Source organism: Limanda limanda, chromosome 1 (assembly GCF_963576545.1).
Source record: "Limanda limanda chromosome 1, fLimLim1.1, whole genome shotgun sequence".
In the NCBI taxonomy this organism is placed as follows: Eukaryota; Metazoa; Chordata; class Actinopteri; order Pleuronectiformes; family Pleuronectidae; genus Limanda; species Limanda limanda.
Window position 1 is genome coordinate 2,645,318 of NC_083636.1, and position 24,828 is coordinate 2,670,145.

Sequence of the window (24,828 nt, forward strand, 5' to 3'; positions counted from 1 at the left end):
ACATGGGGATTGATTAATTTGGGCCGGCACAGTGTTGCTTTAAGAAAGGTCTGTTGCATTCATAAAGAATTCCTTTGCATTTCTTCTCATCACGTGCACAGATACACATCAACACTGTTAATTAAATCAGTCACTTTACTCTCAGATGCATAAACAGTTGATTCTCTGTCCGCTTACACTCGAAAAATGAAAATAAAAGATCTAGCCTGGTTTGTTTTAATACAACAAATAATTTACCTTCTTCTCTGGAATCACCTTTGTGAATCTCAGTTTAGTGATCGGGTTTCACCGACATCTGCCCGAATGTTACATTTCCCTTTTAATCGTGTGATCTTTTATTAGCAGAGAAGAAGGAAAAAAATCCAACAGCACAAAACCTGTTTATGAATTTGTCTTCCGACAGCGAAATTCTCCTTGTGAGTAAATCAACGTTACTTCCCGACCCTGAACAGTTTCTCGTAAACCCTCAGCTGAACGACAGCTTCTCTCTGATCGTAGTAGAAATCCTGCGTCGCCTCTTTTGACTCGTTTGCGCTCTTCAGGAGGATCAACGCAGTGACAGACGCAAACGTTCACATGATATCTGTGCGTTGCGACAAGAACAGGAAAAATCTCATGAATTCTTTTAAGTCGCGCCACAGTTCAGGTCTCATCGCTCTTTTTCTCGCTCTTAAACTCACCAATCAGGCATAGGCAGTCGAGAACCAACCACCTCCACCAATCACATTGCAAGGATTTCAGCAGTATGGGCGGGGTTAGTAGCACGAGGGCCGGTGACGTGAAGCTGAGATGGCGAGGAAGAGGAACAGCCGACCAACCAGATCCCATGTGCGGCAGCGGCGTCATCGTCGCGATCGACTGTTATTGATTTAGCACCAGAGGGAAGTGCAACAGGGTCTCTGATGGAGCTTTGCAGGGGCTGGGCGAACGGAATGTTAGCAAAGAAACGTTGTAAAAAAAAAAAAAGAAATAGTGCAAAGCTTGTTTACATGTAGCTGAGATGTGACATGAACAGTTTCTGCAGAGCGTCAGTTCGTCGCTAACGCTCGGCTAATAGTTTCTGCAAATTAGTGCCATTTCAATTTAAAGAGCTTTACTGATTTACACGTTTCTTTATTCAAGAGCGTGTTCTTTCAGTTTGAGAACAGGACTTATTAATGCTTTCACTCAAATCCCTGCGCTTACACTCATTTACATGGATCGATTTCCTCCATCTTCAGCTCTTCTCTTTTCCACATTTTCCCCCCATTGACGGGAAGCTAACGCACCGACAACAAGGGCGGGACAATTAGTTTGTCATCACTACAACGGAGATTTCATCGGTTGGGGACGAGGAGATTAGAAGAGCTCAAGGAGAAGAGCTGAAGCTGAAGCTGAAGCAACAACAAAATATTTAAGTGCAGAGTTTGAGCTTCTCTAAGAACAAAAGGGGCGAATTGAGTGTGAGCGCAGGGTTTTGAGTGACAGCGTTACCAAATCTGACCGTGCAATCAAGACGTCCTGCGCTAAAACTAAAAGAGCAAACTCTTGACTCAAAATAGGAAGAAATAACATAAATTCAGTTGCTTGAATCTGTTAAACTATTGAGAGAAGAACCAACGGCTGCTCTCGTCCGACCTGCAGCAGCTGCAACAAAACAAAAGTCTCGATTTATTTGCAGAAACTATTTGTTCTGTTCTTCACATTTTCCCACGGCCTCCTGCTGCAGAGACAGCGTGAGAAGCTCCGTTTGTCGAAGGCCTGATGTTTCTTCACAGGTGTCCCTGCTGCACGTCAGTGTGTGTGTCTGTGTGTGTGTGTGTGTGTTTCTATGAGAGTTTCTGGCTGGCGAAGAAGGCCTTGGTCTCTCCACACGTCGGGTTGACGCACAGCGGGCAGCGGAGGGTCAGCTGACGGGAACACGGCTCGTTGGACTTCAGGTGAGACTGGACCAGGTCGGCCAGCGCCTGCACGGGACAAACAACACACACAGTCAACATGGAGGGAGGGAGAGAGGGAGAGGGGGGGGGGGGGAGAGAGAGGGGGGGAGAGAGAGAGAGGGAGAGAGAGAGGGAGAGAGAGACGACCCACAGTGACGTCAGTCGTTGAAACTACAGATTGAGACGAACTCCTTAATGTTTGCTGACGTTATGAAGTCAGAAGTAGGGATGGGCATAATTAATCGACGATTGATTAATTGATCATTAAGAATTTTGTCGATGACATTATTTTGTCATCGACGAAATTCTGTTGCGTTCACTGCGTTCACTGCAAAGCTATACGTCTCCATGAGCGCATGAGGAGTCCACTGCTCTTCTTCAAGTAGGAGGTCGGAATATCCGAGTTTCCTGAACGCAGCACAGTGAGGATGTTAGCAGCTGGAGGAAGCAGCCCGGAGTTATACTCTACAGCCCCGCTGAAAGACCCGCAGCTAGCCGCTGAGAGCTAGATGGATTTGACGGTTCTCGACCTCTCAGTCCGGCTGTTGTTACGTTCTCAATCCCAGGACCCCTCACCCAGACCCGGGTCTCTCCGGGTTCCCTTCCCCGTAGACTGAGGGTCCTCGTGCGGACATGAAGCCGAGCTCCGCGGCTAGCCCCCGGAGCTAGCGGAGGCTAGCCCCTTCAGACTTGGACAGGGCCGGGACTGGGTGAGGGGTTCCGGGAGTGAGAACGTGACAACAACCAGAGTAAGAGGTCGAGAACCACGAAATCCAGCTAGCTCTCAGCGGCTAGCTGCTCTCTCAGCGCGGCTGAAGAGGACAGCAGCGCATATTTACAAGTGTAACCATTGAACGGATCCGTTTAACTGCCACAAGAGTTGTTCATCCTGTAATAAAGATCTCAATGAGGAAACACGCTGTGTTTTTTCTATTTGCACTGCATTTTAACAGCCCATAAATAGTGAATTTTAATATAAAAATATTAATGATTAATCGAAAATTCGTCATTAACTCTCCCGACGATCGATTAAGACAATTTAATCGAATGCCCATCCCTAGTCAGAAGTAAAGTAACTTTCTCAAAGTTCTTGTTTTCGTTAAACTGAATTCACCCAGTGAGACATTAGAGAACAGTTAGCTCCTCCCCTTTCGACAACAGGAGGAGAAACTGATGATGAAGGAGAAAAGTCACGAGCGAGACTCAACCAGAGTGAGAAGAGTAACGTGATTGTACGAGTTCGTAATCTGACGGAGGATTTAATCTAAAAAAACATGCCCCCCCGACACGGGCCAGACTCTGAGACCGCTGCAGCTCGGTGGGAAACTAGAACCACAGCGAGGAAACCATCCTCAGTAACTACCAACTAATCATCCTCTGGATATTGATTTATACACTCACTCACACACACACACACACACACTCACACACACACACACACACACACTCACACACACACACTCACACACACACACTTGGGGAGAGGTCTCTGAGCGCGGCAGGTTTGACCAGCGAGCCGTCCGGGCGCTTCACTTCTACTGTAGTCAGCTTTAAAGGTTCCCATTGATCTGCCCCCCCCACTTTAATAAACCCTCCACACACAGCTGGGGCCGCCTGTTGTGAGAAAGGTTGTAGGGTTGAAGATGAAAGGAAGGAGGGAGGGAGGTAAGACGGGAAGGAAGAAGGGATGGAAGGAAGGAGGTGAGGATCTATACACCATCTCATTCCTGGAGTTCACTTCACAGAAGCTTCCCTCCTTCAATCCTCTATAGTTCATCATCTTTCTTTCTCTTTCCATCCGTTCTCTTCTCTAGTTTGTAAAACACGGAAATGTTTCTTTATTTGTAGTTAATAAAGTATAAATAAAGATGGACGACAAATCTCCACTTCCTCCAGCTGTACAATAAATGAAGCCAAAGTAGCCCTGAACGGGTGCTGCCATCTTGTCCGATACTGCATTCAGCCACCAGGGGGCAATCAAACATATTTGGCTTCACTTTTTGGAGGTGTCATGTCGTCCATCTTTATTTACAGCCCATGTGACCGTGTGTAAAACGTACCCTCATGAAAATAGGATTCCCGTTCAACGACTCGGCTCTCCTGATGTTCTCCACACCGCACTGAGGAGAGAAGACATTTTAAAAACACAAAGAACAGTTAATAACAACAGATTTAAATGTTAACACACCTACAAGAACAATTAGAGCAATTCTTTCTTTAATTCTTTAATTTTGGACTTGTAAAAGTGGCCCAGCGTGTGTGTGTGTGTGGTTAAAGTAGAAATCAGAAACAACTTCAGTAGAAATAATAAAATTGAGGAGAAAATCTCTCAGTTCAGTTCAAAGTAAACAGAACCCAAGTCATACAATGAAATTACACTGTACTGGTGTGTGTGTGTGTGCATGTGTGTGTGAGTGTGTGTCTTCTATCTTTAAGAGGATCTGTGGAGAATTAAGAATTGACTGAAAGGACCTTTTTGAAAAGTGAGGACATGTTTTTCCACAAGTACAGACGTATAAAAGGCTGTTTGTGTCTTTGTGGCACCAGTCACATTGATCTGTGGCTGCCTCACTGGTGTACCTTTACATTCACACAGACACACACACAGACACACACACACACACACAGTGTCCGACTCTCACCTCCTCCCCCAGCACCTGTCCGTACTCGATGTCCAGCTCGTGTAGCGTCTCGATGTGGTCGGACGTGAAGGCGATGGGAACCAGCAGGATGTTCTTCTTCCCTCGTTCACACAGACCTTTGATCACGTCGTCGGTCTGAGGGCCGAGCCACGCCATCGGTCCCACCTGAGGACAAACCACACGTCCAGGTGAGGACAGGAGACGTCAGAACCTGGAGTGGTCTAAACCTTTCAGTCCGGAGCTGAGGACAGATACTAAAACATCTCTTCCTGGTCCTCATCTGTCCTGTGAGAACATTTGACTCGACGCGACCAAGACCCGAGCACCAGGAGCTCTGCTGCAGGATTACACAGACAAGTGGCTCCCTCTTGTGGCCAGAACAACAACTGCGATCTACTGTGACAGCAGCATGAAGTTATATAAAGCTGAGGTTACGTATTAAGACTATGTGGTTATGTAGTAAAGATAAACAGAGTAGTTAACATGAGCTGCAGATGATGAATATAAAGATGAGTATGGACTTTTATCACAATTAAATACAAATAGGAACAAATCAGCTGTTGGTTGAGTCAGAAATCAGAAACAACTTCAGTAGATATAATAAAATAAACAGGAAAATCTCTCAGTTCAGTTCAAAGTAAACAGGACCCAAGTCATACAATGAAATGACACTGTACCTGTGTGTGTGTGTGTGTGTGTGTGTGTGTGTGTGTGTGTGTGTGCTCACTCTGGACTGCCACACCAGTCTGTACGGGTTACAGTGTCCCAGTCTCTCCATGACTCTCTGGACTGTGGCTCCCACTTCCTGAGGATACGGGTCACCTCTGTTTACCACCTGTGGAGAAACAACAGTAGTAGTGATACCATCAGTACCAGTAGCTGTACACACTTTAACACGCAGGTACTGTAGTAGTACAACAGTATCATCACCAGCAGAAGTACTCAGTCCTGGAATTTATGATTCAGCTTATCGATTAGTTAATACAACAGAAACCTTTTCAAAATAAAAGTCCAAACATTTGCTGGTTCCAACTTCTACGAGCATCTCACCAGTTTCATGTTTTATTCATTATTAAAAAACACACAACTTACAGCCATGGGCAGCGAGTGAGCCGAGAACAGAATCACCACGTCGTCTCTCTTCTCCTCTGGAAACTTCAGCAGCTCGTTACTGACGTGTTCTGCAAAACACTGCACACACACACACACACACACACACACACACACACACACACACACACAAAAACACACACGCACGCAGACACACACACATTGAAATGTCAAGACTAGGATTTTCCCTGACGCATTAATAGACTCTTAAGTCACTATGACGACTAACCATGGTTATTTGGAGCTCATTTGTTTCTATGACAACTTCATGTCCGAGTCAGATTGTGTGTGTGTGTGTGTGTATGTGTGTGTCTCTCACCTCCACCAGCAGTGGGTGTGTGGGCCAACGGTCGATGACACTCCAGCGCATCTTAGGACTGTCCCCTCTGTTGCTATAGTAACGGTAGATGGCGTTCAGACTGCTTCCTGTTTACATAAAGAACAAAACAACAAACAGGTTTAGGTTGTACTACACAACAGCCACAGAGTCGATCACTGCACAACTCCCCTGAGGACGAGTGCCTTGCACAAGGGCAGAAACTAAGTCACACATAAAAAGATCTTCAGAGCTTCACACTCGTTTTTAATAACGTGATCAAACCCAGAAGAAGCTGTGAATATGGTGTTTTCAGTTTGAACTCCCTGTGTGTGTGTGTGTGTTTGTGTGTCTGTGTGTGTGAGACAGTGACCTGTGGTGGAGCAGCTGTACTGAGGATACTGTGTGAAGGCCACTGCTCTCTCCACTCCGTCCTTCTCCATCTCCTCGATGGCCTCCTCCGTCAGCGGGTGCACGTAGCGGAACCCGATGTAGAACTTGTGAGGAGCTGATGAGACGAAGGCAAAACAGAGTCAACAAGACTGAGATTATATCTTATAATAATAATAATAATAATAACAGCAAAAACCTTAATATGACACAGTTTCAAGTTGCTTTACAAGTTTAAAACGATCGTAAAATATTAAAACTCAGGCAGGTCGATAAAAAGCGTCTGATATCAAAACATTATATCAGAATCAGAAATGTTTCACTCCCAATTAACTGACTTAGCATCGGCCCCAAAACATATATCAGATATTTCCTCAAGTGAAATATTCTTCATCTTGATATATTTGTTATGCTTGGAAATGTTGATGTTTTTTCTTAGATAAATAAGCTTTGAAGTCTTTGAATGAATCAAATGTTACTAAAACACAAATAAAGAAAAGAAAATGTCTCAAAAATGTAATTATCCTGTGTGTGTTTGTTATCTTCTGCTTCTGATGTTGTTTACATGTTTGTATTTCAACGGTTGGTTTTCAAACCGCTGCTCAGTGTTCACGCTCTTATCAGGGAGGAGTGTTAGAGGCGTGAGGAGGAACTCCTTCACCGAGCCGCTATCTCCCTCTCTCATACACACACACACACACACAGACACACACAAACAGAGAAACACACACAAACAGAAAACACAACCGTCCTGCTTTGTTTTGAAATTTAAAACAACAATTAACCACTTTGGTTTGTAAACTGAACAAACTGGAGTTGGCTCTGTCGGGTGGGACGACCCTCCCTCCCTCCCTCCCCTGATGCCTCACCCCCTCCCTCCCTGATGCCTCACCCGACTCGGGGCTCATCTCGTCCAGCAGCTTCACCATCCCCTCCCCCTGCATGGAGGTCCAGCGTTTGATGGGCGAGCCTCCTCCGATCTTACTGTACTGCTCCTGGATCTTTGGCGTGCGGCGCTTGGCGATGAGCGGACCGAGAGTGCTGAACCAAAGAGAAAGACAAACACTTGTATATCGTTTATATCGTAGCTGCATCTCCAGAACTTCATCTATGTACAATGAGAGCAGGTGGAGAAGATTCTCTTTGATCCTCAGACACGAATTTCCAGGTGATAGATTCGTTATAAGACCAAAGTCTGAGAAACCAAAAACAGCCACGTCTTTGTTCAGAGAGTGTGTGTGTGTGTGTGTGTGTGTGTGTGTGTGTGTGTGTGTGTGTGTGTGTGTGTGTGTTTATCATACCTCTGCACAGGGAGTTTCATCAGGTCTGTGTCCAAGAAGAGTCGCAGCAGGAAGTCGTGAACGTCCTCCAGTTTCTCGGGTCCTCCCATGTTCAGCATCAGGATGCCCGTCTTCGGTTTCCTTCAGAAACACAAGATTCAGAATCAGCTCATTTAAAACGAGGCCTCGAACACATCTCGGGATTATTGATCGTCAGATAATAATAATAATGTGATGTATTCAAAGCTACTCTCAGACTGTGGAGCTCTCTGGGAAGCTTCCACACATTGTCCTGCTGGTTCCTCACATGGACTCATGAGGACATGTTACACACATTTTACCAGGAGGCTGCAGGAGAAGATCCAGAACATGTCCAGAGACACTGACATTAGTTCTCACACAAAGAACATGTGAGGAACATGCAAGGAACATGTGAGGAACAAGTGAGGAACATGTGAGGAACAAGTGAGGAACAAGTGAGGAACAAGTGAGGAACAAGTGAGGAACAAGTGAGGAACAAGTGAGGAACATGTGAGGAACATGTGAGGAACAAGTGAGGAACATGTGAGGAACAAGTGAGGAACATGTGAGGAACATGTGAGGAACATGTGAGGAACAAGTGAGGAACATATGAGGAACAAGTGAGGAACATATGAGGAACATGTGAGGAACATGTGAGGAACAAGTGAGGAACAAGTGAGGAACATCAGGGGAACATTTCAGGAACATGTGAGGAACAAGTGAGGAACAAGTGAGGAACATGTGAGGAACAAGTGGGGAACAAGTGAGGAACAAGTGAGGAACAAGTGAGGAACAAGTGAGGAACGTGTGAGGAACAAGTGAGGAACAAGTGAGGAACAAGTGAGGAACGTGTGAGGAACATGTGAGGAACATGTCAGGACTTCAGAGCAGGTCTGAAAACACCTTAATTTACAGGCACTGAATATAAAAACTGCCACAGAGGTGTTACCGGTTAGTTGTGTATCTGTGTGTGTGTCTGTGTGTGTCTGTGTGTGTCTGTGTGTGTGTCTGTGTGTGTGTGTGTGTGTCACCTGTTCTCCACTGTCTCTGGAGATGCAGTCTGTGCTAACGCAGCAGCGGTGGAGCGTCTCCTCACACTCAGACCGACGCTGCTCCTGACAACTGAAGAAGAAGAAACAACAGTTACTCACACATTCATTTATGTAAAAACGTTATATTTTATTATCTCCATCAAGGTTTTACTTTCACAGATTTCCATAAAACCCAGTGGAGAGATGGAAGCTGCAACATGGGAAGAACTCAAATAAGAAGTTAATCCAAGATCTTCTTCTTTCGTGAAATATGTTTAATGACAAATGTAGAAACTACTTCTGCTTTAACCCTTTGATAGGAAACGTTCAAAACAATAAATGAGAACTAATATACATTTTGTGGCGTATATTTAAATATAAATTTAAAGAAACACGTTAAACAGCTTGTTGAGATATGAGAAAAGATGCAGGTTGAGACTTAATTTAATAACTGAGACAAATTTAATTTAACGTGTCAGCTCAGGATGATCTTTAGTTGATTAATCTGATTATTTTAGACAAATTAACATTATCACAGGCAGACAGAAAAATGGAAGATTGTAGAATAAAGATCAGTTTCTCAAGAGCTAGATTTAAGAAGTCAGAGGAAAATAGTCTGAATACCTCATCTCATAGTGTTCATAAAATAAGCTCAATAATGTCAAAGTAAGAATTAAATTAAGTTTGAAGAACATTTGGTCAATTAAACAAAGTAATGATGTTTATCACAGAGAAGAAATGTTGATAAACTGAAAACAACAAGTGTTGGTTCAACTTGTTCAAGTTACATTAACACAATTTATCACTGTAGTCTCAAAAGTTTGTTTATTAGTGTTTAACATTCTATTAAATTACTATTCTCAGGTTTTCATATAATAAAATTTAAAAACACTCACACTCTTTCATAATGCTGCAGTTCCCCTGCTCGCCACCAGGGGCCCTACTGCACACATTACGCAAGTTGACAGCGCTGGAATTGTGTAATTGTTAAAATTGTGTGTCTGCTCGCTGCGTCCCGCGGACACACGGTACCGGGCCCGCGGGACTCGAACCTGTGATTGTTTCTACACGCGTTACCCGGTAAACACGTTACATAAGGTTAACGTTGAACTGTCAAAGTCATGTGGCGCTGCGTCAAGCCTGCGTGCGTTAGTGACGGGCCGGAAACCACACGGTTTGTTTGTGAAATAAAAGCACGTGGATTGTGTCATAATAGCCAGTTGCGATAAAAAACAACCAACATGGCGCATGGACGAAACAGTGGAAATTGGAACACACGTTTTAATAAGAAGCTGAAGTCAAACAAGTAGATTAAACACGTTAAAAACCGAGGGTTGTATAAGAAAAGATTTACTGTGAAAGCGCTGACAGGAAACTGAGCGTTAACTCCGCTGCTAGCTTCACGGCCCTTTACGAAACGAGTTTGATGACAAACAGCAACTCAGCGAACAAACTGCGGATCCGAGGCCGAGAAACAGGCGTCCTGTCCGGGGACAGAACCTCCCAGAGTCCGGTCACCTGTAGCTGCTGAGTCACTCACCGTGGAGGAAGCGACCGGCGCTGCCCAGCACCGCCATCATGCTACCGGGAGAGAGAAGCCTGGAGCCCGGGGAGAAGAAGCCTGGAGCCCGGGGAGGAGAAGCCTGGAGCCCGGGTCGAGGAGCAGGTAGAGCCCGGGGAAAAGGAGCTGCTGCCCGGGGAAGAGGAACAGCTGGAGCCCGGGGAGGAGAAGCCTGGAGCCCGGGGAGAGAGCAGCTGTAGTCCGGGGAGAAGAGCAACTGGAGCCCGGATAGAATAACCGATAGAGCCCGGGGACAAGGAGCCTGGAGCCGGGTAGGTGAAGCCTCTGGAGCCGGGTCGAGGAGCCGGTCGAACCCGGGGAAGAGGAGCCTGGAGCCGGGTAGGTGAAGCCTCTGGAGCCGCTGGGTCCACGAGTGTTTCCCGGTTCATGTGTTTCCGTCTCCTTCAACCAGCGCCTGGTTACTACAGCAGCTTCCGGTGTGAGCATTTCAAGATAAGATCCGGAGGTTGTGATGTAACGTGTCAGTCGAGTTGTCATCTGCCTTCCCCCCCCCCACTGTTGTAATTAATACTATATATTCTTCATGTGAAATAAAAACTAATTTTTCTGAATCTTCTTTTTATTCATATAAAACAAAAATTCTAATGTCAGATTTTAATAACGGTTAGTGTTTTTAAATCAGAAAAAGATCTTGTTTCTAACTGTGATATATGATAAGACTGGAGTCCATTGTAGTAGTAAGCTTTAGTCAAAATAAATCTTTAACTTATTATTACTACTATTATTATTACATATACCGTTGCTGCCATTATTACTATATACTGCTATTATATTGGTATAATTACTATCATATATAAATATATATTATGTTATATTATATACTATATATACTGTAATATTTTTATATACTGTCTAACAATAACATTACCATCATATCATCAGTACTATTACCATCATCTTGCCACTGCACCTTATCTACCTATTTATCTTGTTTCTGTTTTTTATTATTTCTACCTCAATATTTTTTATTTTATTGTATTGTATTTTATTGTATTCAAATATACCGGCTGCTATGACGACTTAATTTCCCTTCGGGGATGAATAAAGTAATCTATCTATCTATCTAACATATTTCTTTACATAGCTGTATTGTGTTTTTGATAGGTAGTCATGGAGATGCTACACCTCACGATTTATTTCATAAGCGAATTTCAACAGAATGTTAAGATAGAGTTGTTATGGTTGTGTATTTGAATTTCACGTTTTTATATTTGAAACGTGACTGGTTTCATGCTTTTATCTTGGAAGACGTTCTGCGGTATTTCCGTTTCGAATCTCATTCAGTCTGGTTGTCTTATCGCAGTGTCACTGTGACGTCATTACTACGTTCGTCTGAGGTCGCAATTACAAATAAGACCCGCCCCCTTTCATTTCCGACCACGCCCACAGTCATGGGTGTTTGTGTGTGTTGAAACTCAGGTGCACTAAGGAAGGAAGGAAAGGATGAAAGTGATGAAGACGAGAGAGGGAGGAACAATAAAGTAATCTGATTACAATCTGTGTGTAAAGAGTCAGAAGTGGCAGAAGAACCTTCACACAACCGTCCAGGTGATTTTGATTCAGATGCAGTTTATTGATTTTCCAGATGAAAGGCAGAACAGAGACAATCACAGGTGATGCAATTTAATACGAACTCTTGTTCCCTGATGCGTGAAAGCGTTGTCGTCCTCGTGATTAAAGTTTGATTTGAGACAAACTGAACCACGAGAGCTGGGACAATGATTGTGTAACAGCACAGCTTGTTATACTTGATCTTGTGATTTTGTAATGTTTGTTTAGACAGTGTTACTTCAGTTTTTCTGTGAATCTGAACCGAAACGATTCCCCAACAACAAAACAGACAAATTCAATTTTTTCTTGGTGAACATTATTTTCTGCTTCTTGCCGATTGATCATTTGTGATTTTCTTCATCATCTTTGTTTTAGCTAACGACAGAACTCGATTGATGAAGTTAAAGTTTCCTTTAAAGACTCTTTAATATTTCCATAGAGAACAATGAGGAAACCAGATACTGAAGAGACGGCGTTTACTGTGACGTGCTGAAGTATTTTAAATCCTTAGTGTTTATTTAACTGCAAATTCTAAAATTTGCAAACATTTAGGTAGAAATGAGCGATTCTGCAGGCGAATTAAATTGGAATGTCCATTTTTACAAATTCCTCCGGATTATATTAACAAAATATACAATCAATGTATTATTCAGCAGCACTGAAAACCACAGGGGAAGTTTTTCTACGTTTTCTCGGATTTGTACAATCACAGGGAACAACAGTGTTTAATAATCATCAGCCGAGGCAGGAAATGGTCAGATTCATGTTTCAAGTCAGAACGAGCGACGACGAAACGGAGACGAGGCAAAGTTGAGCAGAAATAAATCATTATATTGATTTATTTTTGGGGGATTCAGCTGCAGGAGCCACATCTAATATCAGAATGTGTGTGTGTGTGTGTGTGTGTGTTCATGGTCGGCAGCGCTGGATGAAGCGAGGATACAAGCAGACGTCTCTGATGTGATGTCTGTTCAGCATCCAGGTGAGGAAACGCTCCAGACCCAGACCGTAGCCGCCGTGAGGACACGTGCCGTACTTCCTCTGAAACACACACAGATCAACACAACAGCCTGTTAACACACGATACACACAAATACTGAAACACTGTCAACACCGCTGCCGGAGATATGAAAAGTCATCTTCATTCAGACTCCAGTGGATATCTGAAAACAGCTGAAAACACACAGGCAGTTTTTCCTTTACCTGGTCAGTGTACCAGTAGTACGGGGTGGGGTCGATTCCCTCCCTCTTGTATCCCTCCAGCAGCTCCTCAGAGTCCCAGATACGCATCGAGCCTCCGACAATCTCACCCACGTTCGGCATCAACATGTCGACCTGGAAAGCAAAGAGGTCACTTCGTCAGCGGGATGGTTGGCTCGGAGGACAATACAGAAAACAAAGCTCCTAGAAAACCCACCGCTGATCCACAGAGGCAGAAAACATGTGTACGTTCGCCCCCAGTAGGGTTAGATTGACCTTTACCCAGAGTTGAACTGGGTTCAAGATTCAAGATATTATATTATTATAAGTTATTCGAGATAACATGAAGCAGTCGCTGGCAATGAAATACTTGAGTCACAGGCTCTCTTTAAGCAATGCTCAAGTAATTACAATACAAAATATATATAATGAAATAAAATTAAAATAGAAATAGTATAAAATAGAATATCAAAAATTTAAAATAGAAAATAAAATATATACATCTAAATATATATCTTTACAGATGAAGAGAAAAATAAAACAATAGTGCAATTTGTGCAGTAGTGCAAATATTCAAATATGCCACAGTGCTGGTTTGGTGGAGTTATTGAAGTTGTTGAGATATCTATGTTTTGTTCTCTATCTTATGAATATATTTTACTATATTTTACCTACATTTATATCCTGTGAATCAATATTAGCTGTGTAGTTTACAGAATTAACAATATTACAACTGTTTCTAAATAATAATAATTCATTTTATTTTCTTTTAATTGGAGTGATATATAACTTCTGGACTCAGATACAGGGTCAGACACAGAGTGCAACCATCTGAGTGTCAATCTGACTGCAAAGTACAGCTTGGAGAGAAGTGTGAGAGAAGGAAATTCATCTTGAGATTTGAGATAATATGAGCACGGATTCTCAGGAAGGAGAGAGGACGTGATTCCCGTATATTCCCTTTAACTCCCGTATATTCCCGTTAATTCCCATGAAAAGTTTCCAACTTTAAAAATTCATCTTGAGATAATATAAGCACGGATTCTCAGGAAGGAGAGAGGACGTGACAGGACTAACACAATGAACCCTTTTCATGAATTATTATGAGAAAAATATATGGAATCCTCCTTTAAGTCTAATCTGCTGTGTCTCTCCACTGTGAAAAACTCCCTGTTTGATAAGGGCACAGTGGTGGGAGACACCTGGTGGACCGGACCTTCTCTCACAATGATGTGCTTGCAAAAAACTTTGAGAGACAGTGACCTGGTGACGTGTCCGGCCGAACCCCAGAGACTCTCTGTAAGTATTGTTCTTATACAATAAACGTATTACTGTGAAACTTTTGAACATTGAACTTGTCTAATTATTAACCTTTCCCACTTGAACCTCGAATCAACGGACACGCTGTCTGGTCCGGATGGGACCGGGCTCGACACAGTTCAGAGGAGTTTAAAAGTCTTATGGCTTACGTACCGACTCAGTGAGGCGCCGGTCCTCGGGGCAGCGCATCATGTAGAAGGACTTGATCTCCGTTGGGAAACGACAGAGCAGGATGGTCTCGTTGATGGCGTCCGTCATCAGCCTCTCTGGCGCCTCGGGGATGTCCTGAGAGAGAGAGAGACACGAGTCAAACCGTCAAAACCAAACACTCTCATCTCTGACGTCTGAGTGAAGTGTGTGTGTCGTGTTCGGTCGTCACCTCTCCGAACTCGTAGTAGGTGCCGTCGTCCTTCTTGATGTCGTGCTCCCGGAGCCACTTGATGGCGTCGGTGTAGTCCATCCTCCTGAACGGCCTCTTGGGCGGTTTGAAGTCCTGCCATTAGAGAAAAGATCTTTACAACACGACAACATCATCCATACAGCTGCTGATGAGGAGCATGTGATCAAAAGCTCCAGCACAAATGGCATTAACATGTGGATTTGAGTGAAGGTACCGGGTTGATGTCGTAGACCAGCTGTCCAGCCGGGGACTTGAGGACTCGGTCGACCACGTCACACACCAGCTCCTCCAGCCGGGTCAGCAGGTCCTCGAAGGAGATGAAGGGACACTCCGCCTCGATGTGAGTGTACCTGAACACACACAGTTGGACACAGTCAAACTTAAAGCTTCTATTATTCCTAAATGTTCAGTTTGTTTTCTCTTTTACACTCAAGAGACTTTTCCTGAGAATATCTTTATTTCCTGTGTAGGGTTGCAAATGGGCGGAAAGTTTAGCTCGGGAATTTTGGGAATTTTGAGGGGAGAAAAACCAGGCAAATTAAACAATGTGCAATGAAAACATCATTCAAAACTCTATTTTAAAGATGTATGGAACGTTGAGTTTCAACCCTCCACTGTGCATTCTTCCATCACATGCACAGATAACTCCCAGCATGCTTCACTCTACAGCAGGGCTACTGAGGCCTGCTGTAGAGTGAAGGACTAGTCAGGTAAGTTTCCATGATATTACTGGGAAAATATATTAGCATGCTGATTGAGGATTGTTCATCTGTTCATCTAGACTATTTCCATTCATTTATCCATCAATTGTTAAATATGTTTACAGACGATTCCAATTGTTTGGCTAACTATTTATATCTCTGGCATTGCATTAGTGTTTTTTTTACAAACTTTTTTCTCATCTTATTCTACAGAACAATGCCACGTGCACTCTCTCATGTGTGGAGACATTTCACCCCATCCAATGTAGAAGGAAAGGCTGTGTACATTTGCAAATACTGTGCAAAGACCTATGTTAAGAATGACACAACGATGCAGAAGCATATAGTCAAGTGCCCAAAGTTTCCTCAGGGCTCAAATCAGCCTATGACAAAACAAAATGTTTATATTTATGTCTGTATATGACAAGGTTAATACAGTTAGAATAAATTACCCACAACATTTCCAGTATATTCCCCTTAATTCCCGTATATTCCCGTTAATTCCCATGAAAAGTTTCCAACTTTGAATATTCCCGAAATTTTGCAACCCTATTCCTGTGACCCTCGGACGTTCTGTGGAACAGGAGACTCACTCGGACAAGTGCCTGCGGGTGCGAGACTGCTCGGCTCGGTACGACTGGGCGATGGAGAAGCTGTCTCCCAGGGCCGGGATGCAGGTCTCCAGGTAGAGCTGGGAGGACTGGGTCAGGAACGCCTGCTCGCCAAAGTAGTCCAGGTTAAACAGCGTGGAGCCGCCCTCCACCTGAGTCTGCACCAGGGTCGGAGGAAAGATCTGAAAAGACGTAAGAACAAACAGAGGTCAGCAAAGAGTCGGTGACCCTGGAGCCTCCTGGCGTCCCCGGCGTAGACCTTCACCTCGTGGTAGCCGCTGTGGAAGAAGTGATCCCTGAAGCACTGCGTGACGGCCGAGCGCACCCGCAGGACCTTGGACACGTTCTCTCCTCGGATCATCATGTGCCGGTTGTTCAGCTGGACGTCCACGTCCGACTCTTCGTTCAGCAGGTTGTCGGCGCCCCCTGCTGGAGCTAAGCCAATCAGCTCCCAGAAGTCACAGTGCAGCTCGTGGCCCCCGGGCGCCTGAGGGAGGAAGACGTGAGGTCAGTGACGAGCTGCTGGTCCGTGCGGTCGCTCTCTGAAGGTGTGATCTGTGCATCGGGGGGGGGGGGGGGGGGGGGGGGGGGGGGGGGTTTACCTGTTTGCCCTCGGGGACGGGGGTGATGATCCCGTACAGAGCCACCGTGCTCTCAGTGGACAGCACCAGGCCGTTGTAGCACTGGCACTGAAGACCAGAGACGAGATGTTAGAGGCGTCAGGTGTGAAATTTAAACTTTAAACATATGAAGCAGCTTTTGAAGATAATATAAACTCTTGAAAGTAGTTTTTTTCAGTGTCAATTCAGTGCATTTGTCGTCCTTTGGCTGATTACAACTCAATAAGAGACATTTCTCACCAGTTTATCATTGAGGACACACTGGAGGAAACCAGATCCGTCTCTCAGCACAATGAACATCAGGTTCTTCCCTGGAAGACACAGAAATATACATTGAACTTCAGTTTAAAGGTTAAAGACATTTGGTTTTGTGTGTTGTTGTATTTTTAGGCTTCATTCTAAATCATGAACCCATTATTTTTGTTGTCGTGTGTTCTGCTGCTCACCTTGTCTCCTCAGGCGATGAATCCATCCAAACACTTTGACCCTTTGACCTCTCTTTGGCTCCAGATCACGGATTTTAACCTTCAAAATATACAAATGCAAATCATTCTCCAATGCTTTCAATTTAGAGCCGAGCACTGAACCTCAACTTCAGCTTTTCCCCAAAAAATAACAACAAATAACATCGTTTCAGAGGAGCTGGGGGATTGATTTGATCATGAGAAGGTCTGAGTGTAGGTGAAAATGAAGGGTTCATGGTAAAATAACTAAAGTGAAGTTAGATGTGTATTTTCACCAACATCCAGTGAGTGAATCAAGATGATATCTGAGTAGGAACTGACCGCTTCAGGCTCAGGGAGACTCGGGTCTTTCTCGATGACGATCTTCTTGGCTTCTTCCAGGTTCTTATCTCTCCTCTCCGTGTCCTCGGCCTGCACCACAGCACGCAGAGTGAAAAACAAAGATCCAAAGATTTGTGTTATTTGAGCCTAGATATCTTACACACCTCCTTCTTGTCCTTGGAATCAGTCTTCATCTGCTCACGGGTAACGGCCTTCTTTGCGTTCTTCATCTGCGTCTTTGAGATCACCGCCCAACGCTGAGAGACAGAGACAAAAATATTAAGCCTATTGTATGAAGAAAATAATGTGAATGTTTTAAGTCTGTGTTCATTACTGAGGAGTTTTAGGTCAAGTAACTGTGGCCACCTTGGGCATAAAACAGTAATAACTATTTATATCTTGCTTTCTGCCGGTTCACAGGCATAAAAAGAAGAAATGAGATTACTTGTTTTACCAACCTCATCCTCTTTTTGCGAGTCCACATAAATGGTGGGAAACGGCTCCTTCCCAACGGACAGCAGAGCCTGTGAGGATTTCACAATAAAACACAATGACACACGATGTAAACAATGATCCCTTCTACTGTTTCTAACACAAAGAATAAAGAAATCTAGTTTACATGAAGCTTTTTAAAAAATAATCAAATCTGTAAACGTATTTAAAGTGTACGACAGGGACACATTATTCTGCCTCTTACCCCGAGAGGAGTTTTGAAGGGTTTCTGCTCCGTGCCGTCTCCATCCTGGTCGCTGCCGCATTTGTCCGACACGTACAACTCACCTGAGAAGCAGAGAGAGACTCAGGTCAGGACACGGATTCATGGACCCACCAGCGACCACAGGGCAGAGACAGGGTGACGGAGTTAAGATTGTGGTGAGCGAGCTTTCACTTTCTCTCTCTGGTTTGTAATCAACTGACAAACTTACCAAACACCAACCTGCAGGATCTCTGCTGAGGTTGATGCCAACTAAAATTGCTGTATGCAAGCCACTGATAAGATTAACCAAAGCGGTTTTGGTTTAAAAACACTTGAAGCAGCATCATGAACACCATCTGACATCAGATACGTCACCAAACCTCACGTAATACTATATAAAAGGTCCTTTATTAGTATACACTCAACATTCCTCTGTAACAAAAGGAAAACATACTGTAAAGAATTCAATATTTTGACCCTTCAAATTTAGCTCAGGCGCCAACTGCGGCTGTTCACGCAGTTGTGTCGATGGACTCGTTTTAGTTTATGGTTCTCCAAGGGAGCAATTCACCGTCAGACCACTAGGTGGAGTAACGTTTTTTGTCAAAGACGGCCTTTTTCTGGCGGACAAATTTGTCCCTGATCTTCCTACACAGCTTCGTACACTCGTCGACCTGCAAACTGGTCATACTTTCGGATCTCTTCTGCCAAACGCTCTTCTATTTGGTCCATATTCGTTTTTCTGAATCTTCCGTGGTTTCTGCCGGTATTATCGTATAGTTACAAAAATTGGAAGCGCAAGAAGGGGTACGCAAGAAAACGCAGAAGCATGCGCCGCCCTTACTTATGTTTTCTGCAGAGAGCTGCATTATAAGTAAGTTATAAGTTGTCTCTGGTGGGTCAACCTGTCAGAGTTCAGTGTTCGTCCAGTTTAACCTGGAGCAGTTTGTTACGGCTGGTTTTACACGTTCTTCTGCCTCAGTCTCCTGACGTCTCAAAGAGAAAACAGACTGTACATATTTCATTTTAAACATGTTCTTAGTAAAAACCTACGTCTAACTTATTGATAATCAAACATTAAACTGTGTTGTCACCAACTGTTATGCATTGTCTGAATATGAGTCTGTTTATATTGTTTGTATTTGTCATTTAATTTAAAAAAACTGGCTCATTTACAGTCATTCTGATGTTGATTACTAATAACTGTCCCGCCCAATTAATACATAAATGAAACCAAAACCAACAACAACACTAAGAACGAAACAGAGGCTGTGAAGCAAGATGTGGCTGACGAAATACTTTGAAATCTTCTGAGTTTCTTCAGCCTGATTATTGTCAGAATCAGCAACAATATTTCCAGTTAAATTAATTGAATCAATACAAATAGTCACTGGTTTTCCTGTATTCAGCAGAGGAACAGAAGCTCATAGAACTTGGACTTTTATTATTAGCAAAATATCAAGTGTGTCCAGGAATATAAAGTGAATAAAGCTCCAGCAGCTCCTGATTAATCATAACGGATCTGGGTCAGTACTTTATACTATAATAATATTGTATTTTACAATTAAATGTAGATAGCCTGCTATATATTTGGAGACCAATGTTGTCTGTATGAATATGAGAATGAAAGAACAAGGAAATGTTTTGGACAATCTGACGTGGTACATAGCTGTTAATATTGAGGTGAGATAATATATAGTAATTGTGGATTTTCAATCATAAATACTGACTTCTGTAAATACACACTTAAATATATTTCCCATATTATAAAGACTCATTCTAGATTTTCTAGAATCCCCGACTGACGCAACCCTTGAGCCGCTGCAGAACAAACTGACAGGTGTCGGTTCTGGAGGTTCACCTGATAGCTGTTGTTACCTGTGATTCTCCAAGTTAGCGAGTAAATACACACACACACAAACACAAACACACAAACAAACACACACACAAACAGACACACACAAAAGCAGAGTGACACCCCGGCGTTAGCTCCATGCTAGCTGCTAACGTCAGGGAGACTGATGCAATACGAGAACACATGTCTTCGGGAGCTAGCCGGCTAACTAGCTTCGGCTAAGCCCCTTTCTTCTTACCCACGGAAACCTGCTCCACACCTTTGGTTAGCTCCGCCATGTTAGCCGCGGTCCGAGGGGCACTGGAGGCTGTGTGCTGCGGGAGAAGAGGGACACGAACCCGGGGAGCGAGGGACAGACGATCCGCTGCAGCCGAGGAGCTGAATCTGTGCGTCAGGTTGCGACGGAGCGGTGCTTCCTATAAAGATTCCGGGCGGGCGCGGTTTCCTGATAAAGGTTCCGCCCTGTCGGAGGTTTCCTGATAAAGGTTCTGCCTTATTTGATACAATTTATCACTAATTTATTTCTTGTTATCGTGATGGAAATCTGGAAATACAAGAGGCTGGAAACACCCAAAGTTATCTACGTGTATTTAATAAGGGGCTTTCTGCAGAAAGGATCAACACAGAGAAACCACAAGGATCTCAGAGTGAAGCTGCAGGACAGTCAAATACAATGATCTTATATATATATAATATAATATATATATAAACATTCAGATATTTGGGGGTCTAAAGGGTCTAACAGATTTCAGGTCAACACAATTCAGACCATAAAAACAGTCCAAGTCATTAAGCATTTAGACAGGGCTGCAAAAACTTACTTTCCAACTACATCATAGGTTTCACACATACTTAGTTAATTTTTCCATTACGTTATTAACAACAGTGATTCTGATAATCGATAAATACCAGAATACATATATATGTTTTGCATTATTCTTATTCTTCATGCATGCTATGAGTTGGCTTTACAGGCCCTTGATCTCCCTATTTACCAAAGAAGAACTTATTGGAATGATAACAATTGTCTTTAGGCCTTTTCTCTTTGAAGATTTCTGTCTTTCAAGACTTCTTTATAGGCTTATGTATAATGCTCCCTTGTTCAATGACACCTGCCATGGAATGTAACAGAAGAAGAGGCTGTGACCAGATGAGAAGACTGCGTTATAGATACAAATAGTTCACCATTTGTGTCTCTATACAAATAGGCGTTGTATCCACAGCCTGCCTCTGTGCGATCAAACGATTCCATTGAGAAAACTTTAGAAGAGTTTCAGAGAAGCTGAAACAAAGCGATGGCAACAACCACCATGGCGACCCAGTCAGATAGTCAACCTGACATCAAAATGGACACCATTCGCCCGCTCATTGAGAACTTCTTTACAAGAACCACGGAAGAGGAGTGGGCCCTGTTGAAGTTAGGCAAACCCGACAACATCACCAAGGTTCTGTTGGCAGAGCTTTTTCTTGACATTTTAGCGACTGTTTCAACAGCTCTGCTGAAGAGTCAGGAAGATTCTTTCTCAAGTATAACTCAGGAGGATGTTCGGACCAGTCTGGGCGACACAATCAGGGCGAGTTTTGCACCCGGAGGCAAATTGGAGTCTGTGGATTTGGCGAATCTCACAGACCTGGTTGTGCAGGAGGTGACGGACACTATCAACTCCAGCTTGAGGAGTAGTCCCGTCAATGTTCCCCCTGAGGAGCTTTTACTGACCCGTGTCACAGACCCTGGCAAACTTAGCCAGATGATCTACATCATCAGCAAAATGTTCAAGGCATTCGCTACCAACATCAAACGCCTGTACGGGGGCAAACTGAGACAGAGTCGAAGCAGGATGACTCCCTCACAGGAGCAGAACCCTGCAGAGAGCTTCGTGAGCGAGATCTCCTCATTATCAACAAATGACCCAACAATTAACTCAATGAGTAGCTCCAGACCCAGCAGCAGCCGCACTAACGAATCTAAGACTGTTGAGGAAGTCATCGTGAAGGAGGTGACCGACATCACAGAGCCCATTTTTGATGAGATCTTAGACGTTGAGAACATCAAGCAGAATTATTCTGTAGAGATCATAAATGCTGCAGAGGCCATTACTAAGCCGGCTATTGAGGCAAGCATAAAAGTTGTAACAGCTGAAAGTAACAGCCTCAACTCCAAAAAAAGAAAGAGCTCCAAAAAGAGCAGCAAAGGAAAAAAGAGGAAGATCAAGAACATTTTTGCAAAGACATTTGCCACAGCATGGATTTTCAAAATTTTGACACAATTCAAGAGATGTTGCAAGAAGAAACCAAAGGTCAAGAGCAGGAAGTCAATCGATCAGTTGATGGAGGACATTTACGCTCTGCTCCAGACGGAGATGAGGCTGACAGCTGAAGATGAGACTTGTGTGTTTGAGAAAGTGAACAACATTCCAGCTGACAGAGTTCTTCTGTTCACCAAAGAAATCGCTGGTCTCCTCTACATGTACGTCACAAATCAGAAAATCGATCCAGATTCCGCAAGCGCATTGGTTGTTCCTGAGTCAAATACCAAAATGTACTCTGACATACTGAAGAAGGTTTCCTATTTCCTGTCCATCATGAGCTGGTTTGTGAACAAGCAGGTCGACAATCACACCGACAGGGTGATGGCCGCGTGTAGAAGCTCACGAATAACACCTGAGGTCCCGAAGGTCAGTGAACCGAAGAAGAAGAAGGACAAGAAGACCAAGAAGAACAAGATCAGGAAGAGGAGATCAAACGAGCTGACAGACATCCAGAAGAACATGTACGTGCGTATACTCGTGAACCAGATCGTCACGAGGACCCACATCAAGACCAAAGTGGCCTTGACGAGTGAGAATGTAGTGGAGATAATTACAAATCTCTTCACCAACACATGGATGGAGTTGGAAGACTTCGACTTGGGTCTCACCACGAAAAATATAAAGAAACTTTACAGAAACATTTTCAAGGACCTATGCAAGAAGTGGAACTGTCCTGAGCTGCTGCTGGTCGCCATGCGGATGAAGGAGCCCGAGGTGGAGAAGTGCATCGCCAACTCTTTGAAACGTCAGCTGTCCAGAGGGGCCATCTACAAGTTCTTCTTCAAATGAGAGAAACATGTATCTCCCTATCTCTCTCTCTCTCAATCTCACTCTCTCTCTTGAGAGTCTCAAGGGCCTCTCTCGCTCTTATAACCATGATGTGACGTGTAGGGTTGTGTGGTTTTACTCTGAGTGCTTCAGTTTCCTCTCACATCTATCAACTTGTATTTCAAACAAAATTTAATAAAAAAATTAAATCAAATTGAGATGACTGCCTTAAGTTCCTTTTACCGTGGGTTTTTATGGTTGGTTTTAAGGTTTTTGGTTTCTTCTTTATAAAGAAATACATGTTTTATCTACACTAGACCTTGGTCATCAAAGTAAATGCCAATGTACTTCATAATAAAAATTTGGAACTGATGAGTATCATTGCAAAAAAGTGTCAACACAAATATGTACACATGAAGAATGAAGAAACACTACTACTTAAATTATTGAGATATATATAGTCCGATATTTCAAGCAACATTTTAGTCAGGACATGGAGATACTCAAGTAAAGAACAAAACACGAGGACGTACAACTGCTGTAAATGAAAGGAAACCAACAACAACACTAAGAACGAAACCGAGGCTGTGAAGCAGGATGTGGCTGACGACACACTTTGGAATCTTCTGAGTTTCTTCAGCTTGATTATTATCAGAATCAGCAACAATATTTCCAGTTAAATAGACAGGGGATAACCAGCAGCAGAGGAACACAAGCTCATTGAACTTGGACTTTTATTAGCAGCAAAATATCAAGTGTGTCCAGAATATAAAGTGAATAAAGCTCCAGCAGCTCCTGATTAATGAGGATAAGGATGTCATATCTGATAAATAGGATTTGAACCATTGTGGATCTTTAGTCTTTATAACTGATCCACAGTTCAGCTCCTCTTCAACTTGCTGGAGCTGATTCTGACAGTGGAAGCTGTGACTTCTCACAGGAGATTGAACCCGCTCTCCAAAGATACAAGACACCTTCAGGTTGAAGAGTGGGAACACGCACAGAAAGGGATGGTGCACTGATCACTTGTGCAATCTAGTGCAATGCTGGTGGGCCCAAAGTGCAAACAGTATTTAACAATGCATGATGCAATGTGGGGACATATTGCGGATCCTTATCATGAGTCATGGCAGCATGACAATCCAATTTCAGCTCCTCAAACTAATAATATTACAGCAAATATCTCATATAAATCACTGAGTATAGTACAGTTTGTTATTGGGATGATTTAGGTGACAAACTTTTATTTAGTTACTAATTGATGGTGTTGGATCATGGATCCAGATCTTCACTTTAACACAGAGTCCTGACTGTGAGCGCCTGTGGAATCAAACCAACCCTTCATGTGCTGATCGGGTCCTGATAACTCGTGATGAGTGTTTACTAGTTGAAGTGGGAGCAGCTCAGAGTGGAGGAGGAAACAGAAACTCCTGCTCGGTGCAAACCTCCTGATCCTGGAGCAGCTGTGAAGAGAGAGACTCTGCGTTTCCACTGTTCTTCAGCAATTCACATTTCTCCCCTGGCAATCACCTAGTTCCCCTGTATGGACGCGCTGGCAGTGGTTCCCAGTGGTTCCCAGTGGTTCCCAGTGGTTCCCAGTGGTCCCCAGTGGTCCCCAGTGGTTCCCAGTGGTTCCCAGTGGTTCCCAGTGCTAACTACACTCGTCCTCCTCCTTGTCTTTCTCATCATGAGTTCCCACAAAGAGCAGAACTGACGCACA

The 24,828-nt window shown here is 43.6% G+C and overlaps 2 protein-coding genes across 3 annotated transcripts; both read right to left on the reverse strand.

The window, feature by feature from the left end:
* Nucleotides 1-614: 614 nt before the first annotated feature.
* On the reverse strand, nt 615-10,678 carry fech (ferrochelatase). Its single transcript, XM_061074906.1, has 11 exons — nt 10,250-10,678; nt 8,710-8,800; nt 7,679-7,798; nt 7,270-7,418; nt 6,361-6,495; nt 5,991-6,097; nt 5,654-5,752; nt 5,289-5,396; nt 4,562-4,726; nt 3,980-4,039; nt 615-1,946 (listed from the first exon to the last, which is right to left on the reverse strand). The coding sequence occupies exons 1-11, from the start codon at nt 10,287-10,289 to the stop codon at nt 1,809-1,811; spliced, it is 1,212 nt and encodes a 403-aa protein (XP_060930889.1). The 5' UTR covers nt 10,290-10,678; the 3' UTR covers nt 615-1,808.
* A 1,165-nt stretch (nt 10,679-11,843) lies between these two features.
* Nucleotides 11,844-20,435, reverse strand: nars1 (asparaginyl-tRNA synthetase 1). Of its 2 annotated transcripts, none has more exons than XM_061068441.1 (15): nt 20,291-20,435; nt 18,177-18,259; nt 17,938-18,003; nt 17,644-17,736; nt 17,480-17,569; nt 17,141-17,219; nt 16,935-17,005; nt 16,677-16,763; nt 16,340-16,561; nt 16,057-16,256; nt 14,977-15,112; nt 14,742-14,855; nt 14,516-14,647; nt 13,046-13,177; nt 11,844-12,883 (listed from the first exon to the last, which is right to left on the reverse strand). In XM_061068441.1, exons 1-15 carry the CDS (start codon nt 20,307-20,309, stop codon nt 12,752-12,754), a joined length of 1,656 nt encoding a protein of 551 aa, XP_060924424.1. In that variant the 5' UTR covers nt 20,310-20,435; the 3' UTR covers nt 11,844-12,751. The 2 variants fall into 2 exon arrangements, with proteins under 2 accessions (XP_060924424.1, XP_060924416.1); XM_061068433.1 differs by having other exon boundaries at nt 20,270-20,435.
* Nucleotides 20,436-24,828: the final 4,393 nt, after the last annotated feature.

Coding starts and splice junctions, on each gene's coding strand:
- fech (XM_061074906.1), bottom strand. CDS start 10,289: ATGATGGCGGTGCTGGGCAGCGCCGGTCGCTTCCTCCACG. Junction 6,098..6,360: donor GTACAGCTGCTCCACCACAG/GTCACTGTCTCA, acceptor TTATGTAAACAG/GAAGCAGTCTGAACGCCATC. Junction 4,727..5,288: donor GACTGGTGTGGCAGTCCAGA/GTGAGCACACAC, acceptor GTTTGTCCTCAG/GTGGGACCGATGGCGTGGCT.
- nars1 (XM_061068433.1), bottom strand. CDS start 20,309: ATGGCGGAGCTAACCAAAGGTGTGGAGCAGGTTTCCGTGG. Junction 17,570..17,643: donor ATTCCAAGGACAAGAAGGAG/GTGTGTAAGATA, acceptor GCTGTGGTGCAG/GCCGAGGACACGGAGAGGAG. Junction 15,113..16,056: donor ACCCGCAGGCACTTGTCCGA/GTGAGTCTCCTG, acceptor GTGTGTGTTCAG/GTACACTCACATCGAGGCGG.